Source organism: Calidris pugnax, unplaced genomic scaffold, assembly GCF_001431845.1.
Source record: "Calidris pugnax isolate Ruff unplaced genomic scaffold, ASM143184v1 scaffold128, whole genome shotgun sequence".
Classification (NCBI taxonomy): Eukaryota; Metazoa; Chordata; class Aves; order Charadriiformes; family Scolopacidae; genus Calidris; species Calidris pugnax.
Window position 1 is genome coordinate 3,199,169 of NW_015090851.1, and position 13,674 is coordinate 3,212,842.

Here is a 13,674-nt window from a genome sequence, read left to right on the forward strand (position 1 = left end):
GGGAGGACCCGCAGCCCCGCAGCCCCGCACCGCCAGCGCCCTGGGGAGGGGGACGGCGGTTCCTCCCCCCTTCCCCGCATCCAGGCGGCTCTGAGGGGGACCGGGGAGGGGGTGTCCTCCGCTCGCCGCTCCACCCTCCCGCACGGCACCGCTGCTCGGGCGGTGGGAGCTCAGCCCAGCCCAGCCCGGGGGGTGAGGGGGGCCAGCAGCCACCACATCCACTCGCCCGCCCACCACCCGTCGGTCTCCGCCGGTGGAGCCGCCCGGGGGAAGCGGGGAGGCTGCCCGGCTGGCGGGAGGATGCGTGTGCGGGGATTGCGACCTGCGATCGCGTCGGTGCTTGGATCCCTCCTCCTCCTCCTCCTCCTTCTTCTTCTCCTCCCCGCTCTCCAGCTCACCGCCTGGCAGCGAGGGGCTGGGGAAGTTGCGCTTCCAGGCGAGATGGCTTCGCAGCGGGGATCGCTTTGAGAACAAGGTCTTCCCCCCTCCCTCCCTCGTCTCCCCCCCGTCGCCGCGGCCTCCGAACAGTAAGTGGCAAGGGAGGAAGTAAAGTTGCAAACAACCTGCAGCGGCAGGAACTTTCTGAGCCGCTCCAGCTGTATGTGTTCAAGGTGCCTTTGATGTGCGGGCAGCAGCTTCTGGAAAGTGGACTGCAGCTTTCCCACCCGCCAGCCCTCCCTCTTCCCCCCCCCTTCCCAACCCTTCCCAACCTCCCCTCCCACCGCCGCCACTTCAGCCCACCCACGCAATTTGGTGGAGAAGGAGGGGGGGGGGGAAGAAAAAAAAAAAAAAAAAGGGGGGGGGGAAAAAAAAAAAAAAAAAGGGGGGGGGGAAAAAAAAAAAAAAAAAGAGAGAGAGGAGAAAAAAGAAAAAAGGGATGAAATGAACAAGAAGTGGTGAATTACCCAAGCGAGTTTTTTCTCAAAGAGCGAGCGAGCCGGGAAGAGGAGGAGCGGAGAGCTCCGCGCACCCGGAGCTGCCCGGGAGGGACCCACCGGGCACCCACCGGGCACCCACCGGGGACCCACCGGGGACCGTGGGGGGCTGCGCGGTTGGCGGAGGGTGAATGCATCTCCGCAGCGAGATGCAAAAAGCCTCGTCTGCTCGCCTTTGACTCGCGCTTGCCGGCTCCTCACTAGAATGCAAACCCTCGCACAGGATGAAAACAGGTTTGTTGCAAATTCTCCTGGAAATGTTGCGTTCCCCGCCGCCGCCGCCTTCCTGTTGGAGATGTCAGAGAAGATCTTAATGATGACACGGTGGCAGATCCCTCTGCTGCGTACCCTCCGCTGTTCTTTGGAGATGTTGAGGCAGGGATAAATCTTTTATGCAGCTGTCTTTTCGTATCTGTAGCGGTTGCTGCACAATCTGCACTTGATTGCAGCTAAAATATTCTTTTTAGGATCCGTTTCACAAAATGATGCAAAATAAACACAGATGGGAGAAGTGGGGGAGAGGAAGCTTTAATGAAGTAGTGATGGTGGATTGATCTTCCCTCCTTCCCCCCTTCAGTGACCTCCCCCTCAAATGTGAGCCTTTTCTCAACACAAAATGCTACATTTCTGTTTTAAAGGAGTAAAGATTTTGGGGGCTCTTTGCCTGTGGTTTTGGAGGGAGACTCCCCTCAGTGGTGCTTGCTTTACTAACTGACTTTTATGAATGTCTGTGGCTACCGAGCCTATCAGCCTGTGTCTTGCCTTCACCTGTTTTAAAGTATGTCTTGTCTCTTCCAACACCTTACAGGTCATTCTTCCAGAATGCCAGAGGAAAGTTCGCCAAAGCGGAGTCCTCAAAACATCCCATACAAGGACCTGCCCCATATCATCAACGCTGATGGGCAGTATCTCTTCTGCAGGTATTGGAAGCCAGTAACAACTCCCAGGTGAGCACTTCCAAGCAAACGTTCTTTTTTACTATTAGTAAATAAGACTCTATTTGTGTAATTATTATTTATAGCTTGACTGGCATTGCAAGGCTGTGTGCGTGGAGCTTTACAGAGCCACTATGGGAGATTTCTGTCATCTGAGAGAGCCCTTACTGTAAAGACTGTGTTCTCCAAACCTTTACTCGCTCAGGTCAGCCTTACAGATGTAAAACGTGCAGTTACTGTCATTTCATGCACAGCTGGCTCGGTTGGCAGTTCAGTGTGCTACCGAGTGGCACATGCAGGTGGCTGATGCCTATCAGCAATAAACAACTATCTTCAAACTAATAGCACCGGCAGTCAGGGAGGGGTGGGATACAGTCATTGGGATGTCTACCCTTTCCAATCTTGTCAACAAATTAAACATCAGCATCTGACTTCAGTTTCAACAGTCGTAGCCGAAAACTCAGGGCAACAGGCAGAATATGACTTGGCTGCATTGCTTTTTGACTGTTGCTTGTGTGTTTTTTTTTAAATTATTTACAGTTAGTAAATGATTTAAAGAGCTCTTTCACTGGCAACTGTGATTTCAAAACTGACCTCAGTAAGAAACACAGACAAGGAGCCAGATAGAGAAATTTCTCTAATGCTTTTGTCATAATTTAAATAATCCCTCTACTGTAATAGCTGATTGTGTGCTGACTAGGATCTGCTATAGAAAGCTGTCTCTGTTCCTTCCACAGTTATGCTCTTTCTTCTTCCTCCCAGTGTCTGCTGGCTTGGCATGTGTTTATGCTACCACTCGTTAAGATACGTAGCTACTTCATAAAAATCTGGATATTGTTTTATTGTTTTATTTTTCTGCAAGCCAACAGGAAAAGCTGTGTTGATTTTATGCGGCTGGAAAGCAATCACAGGAAAAAGTTGTTCAAGCTGTCGTAGGGAGTTAAACTTGTTCCTTGACCACCCAACAGGTTAGACATCATCCCAAATGCCTGCAACTGCGCTGAGAGATGGATACGGGTCCAAGTTAGCTGGCCTTGGGTTTTATGCCTGCCAGTCTAAGGGATAATGTGAATGACATAGCACTGGGAGGTGGCCAAGCACCAAAGATCACTGGCCCCAGAAGGGAGGACAGTGCAGCCACCCCACTGTAGCTCCATTGCACTGGTTGGGCTGTAGGACATAGATCTTGGTTTAAGATCACCTGGTCCACAGAGCATTTTATAGTTACTTCTACTCACAAGAAGGAGAGGTTTTGGCACTGATGCTTTACATAGTCTGCACCAACCTGAAGATTTCCTCTACAGAAAAAAAAAATGCTATCAAAACAAGCTTCTACTATGAAACCAGGCTGTCTTGTATTATAATGCTAATTAATCATTAACTGTCCACAAGGTTCTTCACCAAGTTGTGGAAAGGCTTTCTTTTTTTCATGTTTAATGTCTTAGCAAATTAGTAGTGAGTGGATGAGTCTTTGATCCAGAAATGAAAGGATGATAAAGAGCTGAGAGTTAAAACTTGGTGTCTAAGTCCTCTGGGTAGTTAATTTTTTTAGGGCTCTGTGCACCAAGCAGTTAATTGAGAGCGAGCTTGCCCTAGTTTTGTGACAACAAAAGTGGATGGGATCAGCGTTGCTCATTTACAAGTGGTTCCTATGTGTGCCTGTGTGTTTTTGCATTTTTGCATTTGCGTGTTTGTGTATAAGGAGGGGCGTGCTGTTTATTCTTAGCTCTTTTTGCATTGTTATGTATGAGAGAGATGGTAAGTGACTGAATAACAAGTTAGTGCCTGGATCCTACAGTCAAGAATGCTCTTGAAGTCCTTTGATAGGCAAACCAAAAATACTTTTTTTTTTTTTTCTCCCTCTCACTTTTCATAAGTAGCTTGGCTTTTTCTGCTTCATATGTAGAAGCTCAGCAACTTTCATCTAATTTTAAATGTTCAGCAAAAGTGATCTATATATATATGTGTATAGGGAGAGAAAGAGAGACACCTCAGGGGACTTTTTCAGGCCTGTTAAAATTTATTCTATTTCAGATACTGGAGGTGATTCTTTCAATCTAACTCAATTGTTGACTTAGGTTCAAATCTTAACGCTAATGAATGACGCTATAACCGTCAAGCGGTGGGATCTTTCATTGATCCATTATGCATCTAATCCCAGCTAGAGCTATAGAAATACCTCTTCACTGCAGATGCCCAAAGGTTATCATTGACTTGTCTTCTATTAGAATAGAACTTATCATCCTTGATCCCTCCCCCAGGGAGGGGAAAAAATGGGATATCTGCCAAAGGAAAAATTAAAAAGTAGCCCTAGCCTGGGGTTGAGGAGCAAACAATGGCTGGGCACTCTCTGAGAGTGGGGCCAACTGGCAGACATCACCCCTCAGAGCTGGTGCTTCTCTTTTATCTCCTCAAACAGACCCGCAAAGGTGGATAAAGGCTGTGGCAAACTGATGTGCTGTAGCACATTTTTTTAAAAAAACGATTTGTCTGGAAGATGGGGTGATTTTGTGAGGCTCTTTTGCTTCATGCTCACAAATAACCAGGCTCTGATGCTGTGTGGTGTTGATCTGACTGATCAGCCCATACTGGTGCACATATGGAAGCTTTGTTATAAGTGCCACCGAGGCCAAGGTTGTCCTGCGACTGAAAGGCACCTATTGTGAGCTCCTCAGCAGGGTCTGCTTTGTTTCCAAGGGGGATTTAGGTGATTACTTCACAGGAAGCTGACACACAAAGGCACTCAGATGTCATAATGATTAGATGGGGTAGATAGAGTAGGTAGTAACGGGACTAAGGAAGGAAGACTGTGTTTTCCACTTGTTTTTCGGGTGGGAAGTCACTCCCAAGAGGAGGGCTGGGGACTGGGTGTCTTCTATTGCTGTCTGCAGGCAGCAATGCAGGTGCAACTTCCCTGGCGGCAGCACTGCAAGCTGCCCAACTTGTTGAGCCAGTTTAATCTTAAGATGTAATTAAGTGGTCTTGCTGATTGCAGCAGGGAAGAAAAAGAAGTATGTTTTGGTGTCATTTTCATGTGTCGTGCCAACAACAGGATTTATGGAGCATGAAAACAGGTAACTCTTTGGCACTGAGTGCTCACTACTGAGGGCAAAGGTTAAGATCTGGGCAAGGCAGGGTATTTTCAGGACCACGTAATATTGCTTGGAGGAAGTAAATAGTTGGTACCAAAGAAGATTGATCCTGTGCCTATAGCACATCCCAGTAGCCAAGGAAATCCTACTAAATGGGAAAGCAGTCTTTGTGTAAACAAAAACAATGGCCATGCAAGGTTAAAACCTCTGCCACCACCCTGAGCAGTCTGAGTCAAAATATGAGGTAAAGGAGGTGAGGAATTACGAAACTGTGCTCTGTTCCCAGCTCTCAGACAAAGCTGCTAAGAATAGAGGTGGGATGAGGAAGGGGAAGGAAAGTTGGGAGGAGAAGTCAAGACATTTCCTTTGAGGCCCCTAAAGGGCCTGGAGAGATTCAGAGATGACCTTCTTTTCCTCTCTGGTCTGTGTCCCCATAATCTTTTCTGGATGCTTCAGCTGTTTGTCAGTGCCTAGATAAGCACAGTTTGCTCTGGGGCACTTGCAGCCCCTCTGCTTGACCTCAAATAAACCCTGTGAGATTTATTGACCTGGAGTAGTTTTTTCAAAGGTGCTAATAGCCTGCTGCCACCATTGACTTCAGATAGAGAAAGTGATGCTCAGTTCTCTCCCTGTAGACTGGCCACTCTAGGTTGAACACTTGAAGACTGAGACACTTGTAGTTAGATGATGATGCTTTTGAAAATGTGGGTTCCAGACATCTTTGTGTCTGAGCTTCCTCATCTATCAAACAGAAGTCATTAGCTGGCTAGTTAGCCAGATAATAAGTGTAGCGTTTGATGCTACACTGAAACAGGTTGGCTCATCTTCAGACATCGTGACCATGGATTAAGTAAACAGAGTTGCTGTTGTCTGAGTAAACAGTGTCTTTGTAGGAGTTCCTTCAGTTCTACACCTGACAAGTGTGATTAAAAATACAAAATTGAACAAACAAAAAGCACCTGCTTTTCTATTTACTTTTAAAATTTGTTTTACTCTTTGGAAAATGCCTGTCATTCATTCTGACTTGTGAAAGTCCTTGGCCAAGCCAATAAGGAGAAAAAATATTTTTCTCTTCCCCAAGGACTTTGCAGAAATACAAACTGCCTTTATATTTCAACTGGCCCTTAAATTGTGAATATTGCTTGCTGATTTTGGCACCTCATTACCAGCATTTCCATGGCATTTCCAGAAGAACAGCACAGCTCCCAGCATGAGCAGATGACAAAGTTGAATTTGACTTTCAGACCCATCCAAAATGAATACATAAATAAATAAATAAACCAAAGTGAAGTCAATGCAAAGGGAATCAAGTCACTAATTATAATGTCTTTAATTATACTGTATGGTGTTAGTCTCTAGAAATACTTTAAGGAATTTCTAATCCAGTGTCACTCTGGAAGCACACTTTTGTTTGTACTAACGAGGTCAACTTCAAACTAAGGCACAAGGGCCAAATGTGTATTGTGCAAAGTGAATTATGTCAGCACAGTTTGTCATAGGACGAATTCAGCTCCCTCTGTGTCTGATCCCATCATAAACAGTGCACAGCGGAAATAACAATTATCATTGTCGAATCAACACCTCAGGCTTCGCTTGCTGTATTGTTATTGCTCGAGTTTCTAAAGCCTCCCTTCTATTCATCAGCCATGTATGTGTTCCTTTAATGCCTGTGTTCTCTTTGCTCCATGTCACTGTCTTATTCACTGTGAATGGGGGCATCCTTTTATGATTTCTTATGCATTTCCAGAGAATGGGCAAATTAGCAAACCAGCTTCACGTAAGAGGGACTCTGACAGAAAGGAGAGCAGCTTTGGTTCTTGCTGTAGATCTTTCCAACAGGCTTTTTTAGTAGGATAAATTTTTTCAGTCCCCACAGGAATGTTCAACAGAAGCAAATCTGCCTTTTATTCCACAGAACCCAATGAAAAAGGCAACTAACAAAGAGAATAACAACTGTAATTAAACTATCCCTTTTGCTCACTGCATTGCGAGACTCAGCTTTGGAGTACAAGTGTGCAAATTTGTGACATTGGTGTGTGGGAACAAGGTGACTTTAGGAGTTCCCTGTTGTGAATCTCAAAGCAGTAAAATTTCATCATGGTCCTGAGGGAGCAGCAAAGGAAGCAAAACCACTGTTGGTTTTCAATGTGCCACGTGATGAACTCTTGGAAACAGTGCTGTCCAATGTGGTGAATATCAGAGGCAGAGATAAAAATAGGAGAAAAGAAGAAAAATGGTCTTGAGATTGTGTTGTAAAACCCAATTTCTACTCATTATTCTGTTAGAGACTGAAGGCTAAGTAAACCTTGCTTCTCTCGTGTGAATAGTCCATTTCCTTTTAATGGGATTATAAGTGTGATGATCGGTACTGGCTTTGTACCATGACTCTGATGGATCCCCTAGCTGGTCACTCAGCAGTTAGAGCCCTGCCTGTCCCTTCAGGTCTCTTTATCCTGAGCAGACTGTGCACTGACTCTCCTCTCAGATGCTGCTGCATAAGTTTTCTTCAGCTTATCAAACTGGGAGGCCTCTAAAGCACTTGTTTGTTGACAATGACGCAATAGTTGAAGCAACAAACTCATCATCTTTGTCATGGTTCCAGATGCAAGAGCACTTCACTAGCACAACAAATATGTAGGTTTAGACAGAATAATAAAACTGGCTGCACACAGTTCCTTGCCTCAATTTCTTCATCGCTCTTGAACATCCCTTGGGAACACACAGCAGCTCTTTTAGATCACCACGAATACATCTACAACAAGAGTTGGCTGGTATAGTCGTGCTGGCTAGAAGAGGATATTCTTTCTAGATACCTGTTGCAGAAGAGTTGGCCTGTGTTTCTTTGCAAGTTCCCTTCAAGCTGCTGTGGCTTTCTGCTTTTCAGAGCCAGGGTGAACATCTGATCGCTTTGTTCTTGTAGGGAAATCACATTGTTCCAAGAGCTGTCCCTGCAGACACATTTGGCTGAGCTGCCTTCCCTAAGTTCAGGCGTGCCATTGTCCTAATGTGCTTCCACTTGAATGGAAGCCATCAGTGTTTAACAACCTTCTATTGTCCCTTATCCAAGAGATGTGACACAACCCTGATAGCAAATGGCTGATTATCCTAAGTGTCCAAGGTGATAGTATTGCATCCTGCCCATAAGATTCTGTGAAATATGCTTAGGCAGGTCCCTTACCTCATCACACCCCAGATATATCCTTAATTATACCCATACAGCCCTGCCCTGACTCCACCAGTACAGACATTTGGACGCTCTATGAGTATGTCTTATCCTATAGGAAGGAAATTAGCAGCACCAGAGTAAAGTTTTTCAACATCATTAAAACTGTACCTCTCCTAGGGTTTCTTCTTGAAGACCAATAACATTTCACTCATGTTAACTGGAAGAGAAATGCTGGTACAACAATCCCAAATGCCAACCATAGGCTTGTCCCAACCATAAACACCTTCTGAAGCAACTAGCCCTGGGGCAGAGAGTGGGTGGTGGTGTCAGGAAGGTGTCTCAAAGCTGACCAGGGTCACTGTCTAGACTGTGGTACCAAGGTGTGGCCTTGGGGACAGGCAGGGAGCAGCCAGGAGAAGCAGTCCTGGTGGCCAGAGCATTCCAGTCAGATTTGCCTGCCTCCACACACTGTTCTATGGGCTGTCCACAAACAGCTGGGAGCTGGAGAGGGGATGGGTCTTAGAGCCTGCTCTCTTTGGGGAGGTGTTTGTTTCTCCTAGACAGATGCAGTATGTTTGTGACCGAAGGGATTCATTATTTTCACAGTTGCAGCCATATAGCTGTTTTCAATGTCCCGAGACCTTGAGTAACACCAAACTTCACAAGAGCTTCCACTGGAAGGAGACAGACTCCCCTTCAGCATGTCAGACGCTTGCTCTCCAGCCAGGAGCTATCTTCATTTGGGCTTGGCAGGCACTCACTTGCTGATGGAAGCCTCTGAATCCTCCATTACTAAGTGATGGCAAAGGCAGCTTGCTAGACATAGAAAATGTAGTGTCAGAAAATGGAATAAAGAAGTCAACGAGGAGCAGAAAACAGGTAAAACACGTGGTCAAGACAAGTCATTAGGCAGTGACACAACCACCAGTGAATGACAGAATCAGACCTTTAATTTCTCTGTGCTTTTGTTTTCTCATCTAAAATTGGGTGCAATCATCCAGGCAAGTGAATAAATTGGGTCTAGAGTCCCTAGATGAAAGTTGCCAGAGAAAGTAAGTTATTCCTTGAGATTTTGGTGGTTGAAGAATGCCTGATGTTTGAAGCGAGATTTAAAAAAAAAATCTACTAAGTGATGCCTTAGTTATTCTCTGCTGTTCAGCTCCAAGTAAATTGTCTCAGCAGCAGTCTGTTAAAAGAAAGAAGAGAGGGGAAAAAGAAGGAAACAAAATATTGACAACTGGGCTAAAGCCAAACATTCAGCAGTAATCATTTGCTCCGGTATTGTGTAGAGATGGGTAAAGAGAAAACGTATAACCTACGATAAATTTGGTAGCCAAAAGAGATTACTGGTATTTTTCAGCCATCTATGTGACCTGTGATAAAAAGGGCTTGCTCTGTCTATTTTCTTTCTTCCTTGATCAAGCCTGAAGCTTGCAGAGTGAGGGAATAAAAATTAAATCTTTGGCCTTTTTTTTAGAACAGAAAGTTGGTTTAATTTGCTGAAGGTGTCAGCAGGTTAGCTAGTTCACCAGCTGGCAAGATGAGCTTATTTCTCTAATTTTTCAACATATTTTTTACTTTTATTTTTCAAAACTATCTCAGTGAGGTTTCAGATTCAACTGTCAAATTCCAGAAATCTGCAGTGGCTTAATTTGCTGGGCTAAAGGCATGAGGAGTGACGAGGAAGCAGTAAGTAATTAAATTGCTGTGGAGATAACATCTAGCTGACTTAATGGTTAAGCTTTTTCTTCATTTTTTTTCAATTTTATGTGAGAGCTAGTCTACAATATTTGGAGCATTAAAAACTGTATTCTGAGCAGCATTCATAATCACATTTTATTAAAAGGATATTCAAGTGGTCAGCATTCAGTCATCCTGTGGTCCTCCACAAAAGGTTTTAGCAAGGAGCACCACGCATCTCAACCCAGGTTGCCCTGAAGATGACACAGATCATCTCTTTGAGGTTATTAGCTGCCCACAAGTTCAACTGGACAGAGAGCTTTTTAAAAATTGACTTTTTCTTTCCCCATGCATGTAGCACGTTGTGGCCCCGTGCATGTAGAACAGGGCTGGAGATCAGGGAACCCACGGTGACATTCTGGCTCTGCTGTAGGGTTTTGCCTCACGCTGTGTGTCCATCCCTGCCTTTGACATGCTGTCTTGCCATGGGCAGGCACCTCTTGTGCTTCGGTTTATGTGGCAGTGGGAGGAAGGGTTGAGCCTTGCTTGGGAGAGGGCAATGGATCAGAGGACCTCTTGAGGTCCCATTCATCTCTGCGTTCTGTGACTCTAGTTGCACCCTTTGTAAAGCGTTTTGGTCTTTGTGAATGAGGAGTGTTGTACAAAAGCCAGCTGTTGTTATTATTTATGCTGTTTATTTACTGGTCACATTTCTGGGAGCTGGGGAATGGGAAAAAAAAAACTCAATCAGCAGATTCACTTTGTTTGTATTTAGTTTCACTTTCCATGTTTGGGGAATGTTGATTCCTTCCCCTAAACCCTTGGTTTCACACGTTCAGTGGAAACATCGTGTCATTCTTACACATAGATATACATTTCTCTTTTGAAGCGTCCTTTAAGGGTTCTGACCATCAAAGCTTTGCTTCCCGCTGTGCGTGTTTGCCTGTTGCTTTAGGAGAGATGCTCAGACACACAGCTAAATGTAGCATCACGGCTTGTTTACATTTTGCTAAGCCCAGAAGATTCGCAGACGTGTCCCTGCCCCACAGCTCTGCAGGCACTTACCAACCTCTCTCCTGCCCCGCATGCCCACGCTGGCTCTCAGGCACCATGCGGGGCACGGCCATGGGTGCTCCAGGGCTCCCAAGCCCTGTCCCCACCTCACAACTACAGCACTGAGAGGTCTCCCTTCCTCCCCATTTCCCACACAGCGTGTGCTGTGCTCCAGCCCCCATCTGAGACCCCTGTGTATCCGATGCCGCAGTGTTGCTCCGTGGTGATGTAGCTGCTGAAGCTCTTCCCGTTCCCATTCGCACTCCCGTTCCCATTCCTGTTCAGGCTGTGACAGATGCACCACTTGCATGTGATCCAACAAATGGTGTCTTGCGAGTTGGCAGAAGAGAAACTCAGGAGGAAAAGGCAAAACACCTTCCCTGCTGCAGACACCAGCTCTGACTCTTTCTTTGCTGGCTGTCGGAGGAGTTGGAGCCGACCTGGCAGTGGTGGGGTTAATCATTATGGTATTGAAAGTATTTGCTCTTGATACTGCTGAGGCTTTTTGAAAATGGTCAGAAATATGTGGTACTTCTCAGCTTCTGGTGAAGCGCTCCACATAAAACACAGCGTTCCTGCAGCAGAATAACAGCTTGAGGTTTAAATAAATGTTGTTATTTCTGCTCTGCTGTAGGTGTACATGTATGTTTTGGTTCAGTGACTGCCAGATACTGTAAATGAGTATTGATTTCCTTTTCTATTTTAAGCTTTTCTGTAGAAAAGGCATCCCACATGCCTTTAGCTTTCTTTGCCTGTACCTAAAGTGATTGCAGCCAAGGATTTATCTAACTAAATACTCCTTTATTTTATTGTTACCACTTATCCTTATTTTAGTAGTTGTACCCCAAGTTGGCCGGGTCTCCATTCACCTTTTGGAGTTTAAAGCTTTTACATCTAGCCCTTTCTGAGAGCAAATCAAGACAGTGTTTAAAGCTCATGGCAAGTAGTTACTTACTGATGTTAGTGCAGGAGCCCTCTCTGCCACAGGTGAAGCTGCCTCGGTGCTAGAAATGAAAGAGCATTTTAGGAAACAAGCCTGCCACAGCTAAAATCTGTGGACAGCCAGATCAGTTCAGCGTAACCAAGAAATAACACAGACCTGGATTTGGCAACCCCAGGCAAAAGTCTATATCCGTTTTTTAAACTATTAAATCATCTGTAGGTAAACCATTGCACCTCGGCTATGGTTCAAATTTACTTTGGTTCAAAACTTGAATAAACATTTCAGCCTTTAAAGCACATGTTGCAGTGATCACTGTCTTAGCAGGATTCCTCTGTCTCACGTTTAACTGCTCACATTCAACTTTCTCTCCTACCTCAGGTCTACAGCAAACATGGAATAGTAAATTAATTGGAACATGCTCAAAGCCTTGGCAACTGCTTTGCCTGTGACATTACTGATTTCCCAGAGGAATGGCTGCTGATATTGATTTTGTCAGAGCCTGTAAAGCCTGCGAAGACTCCTCTCGTAGCTGGGCAGGGCTGAAGTGCAGCTCTGGGATGGGCTGAGATAGGATTATTCATTGCAAATTAATGTGCTTAATCTCAAAGTATGTTAAAATATAGATAAGTGCTTTATGATTAAAAATCAATCCTTGAATTTCTGTCTCTAAGTTTATGGGATAATTTCACCCTGGCTTTTGGAAATTCATGCAGAAAAAGATTGGCGATTTGGAGACTCATCTGAACTTTTTATGAGTTCATCAGTTTGTTAAAGACAACCAATTAAGATCTCTGCCAACACAGAGGACCATAGACAAAATTGGATCAGAGGGGTAGAAGTGAGGATGGGAAATTGACTCAGTGCAGGAAGTAACCAAGAATTCCACATTATTGTTGGAATTGCCTGGTTATAAACCATACTATGAGGTCTAAGTATTTCAGGGAATTGAAGTCTCCTGTTTTGCTTTAAACCATTGCCATACAATTGGGAATTGCAGTCAGTGCTTTATTAAAAAGTGATAATATCATACCTTCTCGAGTTCACAGAACAGGTAAAGTGTCATCCCTTTCTTGCTCCTTACTTATTCACAGCTCTCTTCCAAACTAGTGAGGATTTGGCCACGTAAGAAAGTGCCTGATCAAAGCACTTCACTTGTGCAGTTTTTATTGCAAGGAATGCCTTGGAGACACTCTGACCCCCTTGTGCCAGGTGTGCACTTTTCAGCTTCCTCTCCCCATGGGTGCTGGGGTGTTGAGCTGAATTCTTTTTTTTAGTAACTTTTTCAATATTGCTTGTCATGAGTTGTCTGTACCATCCACTCCCTGAAATAACAGCTCCAGACTGGAGGTGATTAGAGCCATGGCTGGAGTCTAAAATGTGGACAATCCCATTTTGAAGAACCACTGATTTTGTGAGGAGACTAACCATGGAGAACCCCTGGTTAGCTAGTGGTTCAAACCACTGGTGATGTCCAGCTCCTGCATGAAAAATACCTTGTGAAAAAAGTGAAGTCAGAAAAAGTCTGCAGAGTTGTCTTAGAGGACTTCAGGAAACAACCCTTAACACTTGGATGTGGTGTCCTCTGCACCACTTCATCATTTGTCTCAAACTGTAAAGCAATTCTTAGCAAACATTTGAAAATAACTGAGTAAGCAAGTATGTTACTAAGGACTTAAAAATCACCGAGTACTTCTGTGGACCTAATCAGTGGGATGGGTTTACTAAGTGAAGTAATTTCCATCACTGGAGACCTACAGAGGCTCCTCACCTTGATACAGGGATACTGCCGTCTGATTCCATCTTCTTTGCTGTGCAGAAAGCTGAGATGAAATGGTCAAAATGGAGCTAGGATGCCATGTAGGGAGCATTC

At 44.9% G+C, this 13,674-nt stretch overlaps 1 protein-coding gene across 4 annotated transcripts in view; it reads left to right on the top strand.

Moving 5' to 3' along the window:
- MGLL (monoglyceride lipase) overlaps positions 1 to 13,674 on the top strand; it is a 109,014-nt gene that overhangs the window by 42,791 nt on the left and 52,549 nt on the right. The window contains exons 1-2 of one of the 4 annotated variants that reach the window (XM_014943226.1): positions 285 to 527; positions 1,744 to 1,882. In XM_014943226.1, coding sequence (XP_014798712.1) covers positions 1,758 to 1,882 — 125 coding nt within the window. In that variant the 5' untranslated portion in view covers positions 285 to 527; positions 1,744 to 1,757. Of the gene's footprint in view, positions 1 to 284; positions 528 to 887; positions 1,170 to 1,314; positions 1,530 to 1,743; positions 1,883 to 13,674 lie in introns of those variants that run through there. The other 3 variants (XM_014943224.1, XM_014943225.1, XM_014943223.1) reach the window with 3 other exon arrangements.